Source organism: Echinops telfairi, unplaced genomic scaffold, assembly GCF_000313985.2.
Source record: "Echinops telfairi isolate 266 unplaced genomic scaffold, ASM31398v2 ScPeMD7_7420;HRSCAF=8458, whole genome shotgun sequence".
Taxonomy (NCBI): Eukaryota; Metazoa; Chordata; class Mammalia; order Afrosoricida; family Tenrecidae; genus Echinops; species Echinops telfairi.
In genome coordinates, this window is record NW_022111320.1 from 49,477,856 (window position 1) to 49,479,557 (window position 1,702).

The 1,702-nt window shown below is 40.5% G+C and overlaps 1 protein-coding gene across 1 annotated transcript in view; it reads right to left on the bottom strand.

Moving 5' to 3' along the window:
- MAP4 (microtubule associated protein 4) overlaps positions 1 to 1,702 on the bottom strand; it is a 140,787-nt gene that overhangs the window by 50,300 nt on the left and 88,785 nt on the right. The window contains exons 5-6 of the mRNA XM_045297704.1: positions 1,058 to 1,171; positions 475 to 612 (exon numbers count right to left, since the gene is read on the bottom strand). Of these exons, the coding sequence (XP_045153639.1) occupies positions 475 to 612; positions 1,058 to 1,171 (252 nt within the window). The remainder of the gene's footprint in view (positions 1 to 474; positions 613 to 1,057; positions 1,172 to 1,702) is intronic.

The window sequence follows — 1,702 nt, forward strand, 5'->3', positions numbered from 1 at the left end:
CTAGTAATCAGTTCCCCCTTTACACCAACCCTCCCTTCACAGTAATCCTTATTATAAATAAAAGTCCCACAGTTTTAATCTGCACTGAATTAAGAAGAGATTTATTCTGCTCACTGATCCTATGTATTGTAACGCAACTTTAACTCCTCCAGCAGTGCAGCAATAATGCTTCTGTTGGTGTCCGTTAGCACGAAGTCAGTTCCAGGGCGCGGCTACTCCATGCGTTACGGAGTAGAACTGCTCCCCAGACTATAACCTTCAGCGAGGCAGACCAGAAGCTCTTTCTTCTGTCTCCCCACAGACTCACAGGGCGAGTGCAGACCATTTGTACCATGTAAGGACATGCTGACAGTCATCTAAGTTTAAAAATACCTGTGATGGTTCTGTCATTTTCACCATTGAGATATAAACTGCTAAAAAATAAGTATCAATACTGTAATCATTCACTGAGACAAGAGGGTTCTAAGCATGTACCTTCAGCGGGCTGCAGAGGTTGTTTAAAAGACTCAGGGGCTAAGAAGGCTGCTGGGTGTAGAGAGTCAGGGACTTCCACAGACCACCCCGGAGGCACATCACCAGCTTCTGAAGCACAAGTGTCATAGTGTGGCATACCTACAATGGAAACACAAAGATAGGTTTGAAACTTGGTCCACACTGAGCTGTAAATAATGCCATGAAGACACAGAATTAAGGACTAATGAAAACAATTCTATACTGTTACAAAGATTGAAATGACCAAAGCTTTCTCTCTGGTTTTAGTGTAACAAACTATATAATACAGATTATAGCAAGGAACTTAAGTTTTGAGAGGCTGGTAACTGGCTCAAAGCCAGGAAAGAGTAGAATGTGAAGATGAAATTGGGCCCTAGATTATGGGTCTTGGGTCTCTGGGGAAGAAATAAGGAATCCTTGAGCTGCTCAAGTATAACTTTTCTAGGTGAGGGTGGCTTTATGTCACGGCCAGAGCCCCTCCACATGATCTTGCCTAGCGTTTAACTTCAAAGATGACAGGCCACACCGTTCACTTAAAGTATAAATGCGGTGGAAGAAAAAATACCATAAATGTCTCTTGAAGGATCCTTTTGCTCTGGCAATATTGCAGCATTGGCTGGGTCACTGGGAAGAAAGAGAAACTCGGCCAGGTCATCGTCTTGGTGCACATTAAAGGTATCTGAAATAGAGAATTCAAAACTCATTCTCAGCAAAGGCAAGGAAAAGTTTAACCTTCTTTATGATCCTTTGATGACCACGAGTAATATGTGAGAACACAGGGTCTCACATTCACTCATAAATGTTCACTTGTGCACTTGTTAGGAAGAATAAAAACATAACACTAAAAGACAACTAGTATTTAACTCTATGATATACTAAGACAGAACTAAACTTTCAATATACATTTACACAGCCGTCATTAATTTTAGGTTATTTAATAATCCAAAAGAATAGGTAAGTTTAAAAAAGAATTTTCTACCTCATGCAGTGAGTGCCTTTTCACACTAAATGAAGCAAGGTTAGCTGGTGGCACCCTGAGGAACTAACTCTACACTCAGAAGTTGGAAGGGTTAAAGACATTCAGAACATCCCATCAATCCCCAGTGCTATTTTTAAAAAATCATTTTATTGGGGCTCTTACAACTCTCATCACAATCCGTACATTGTGTAAAGCACACTTATACATTTGTTGCCCTCATCATTCTCAAAA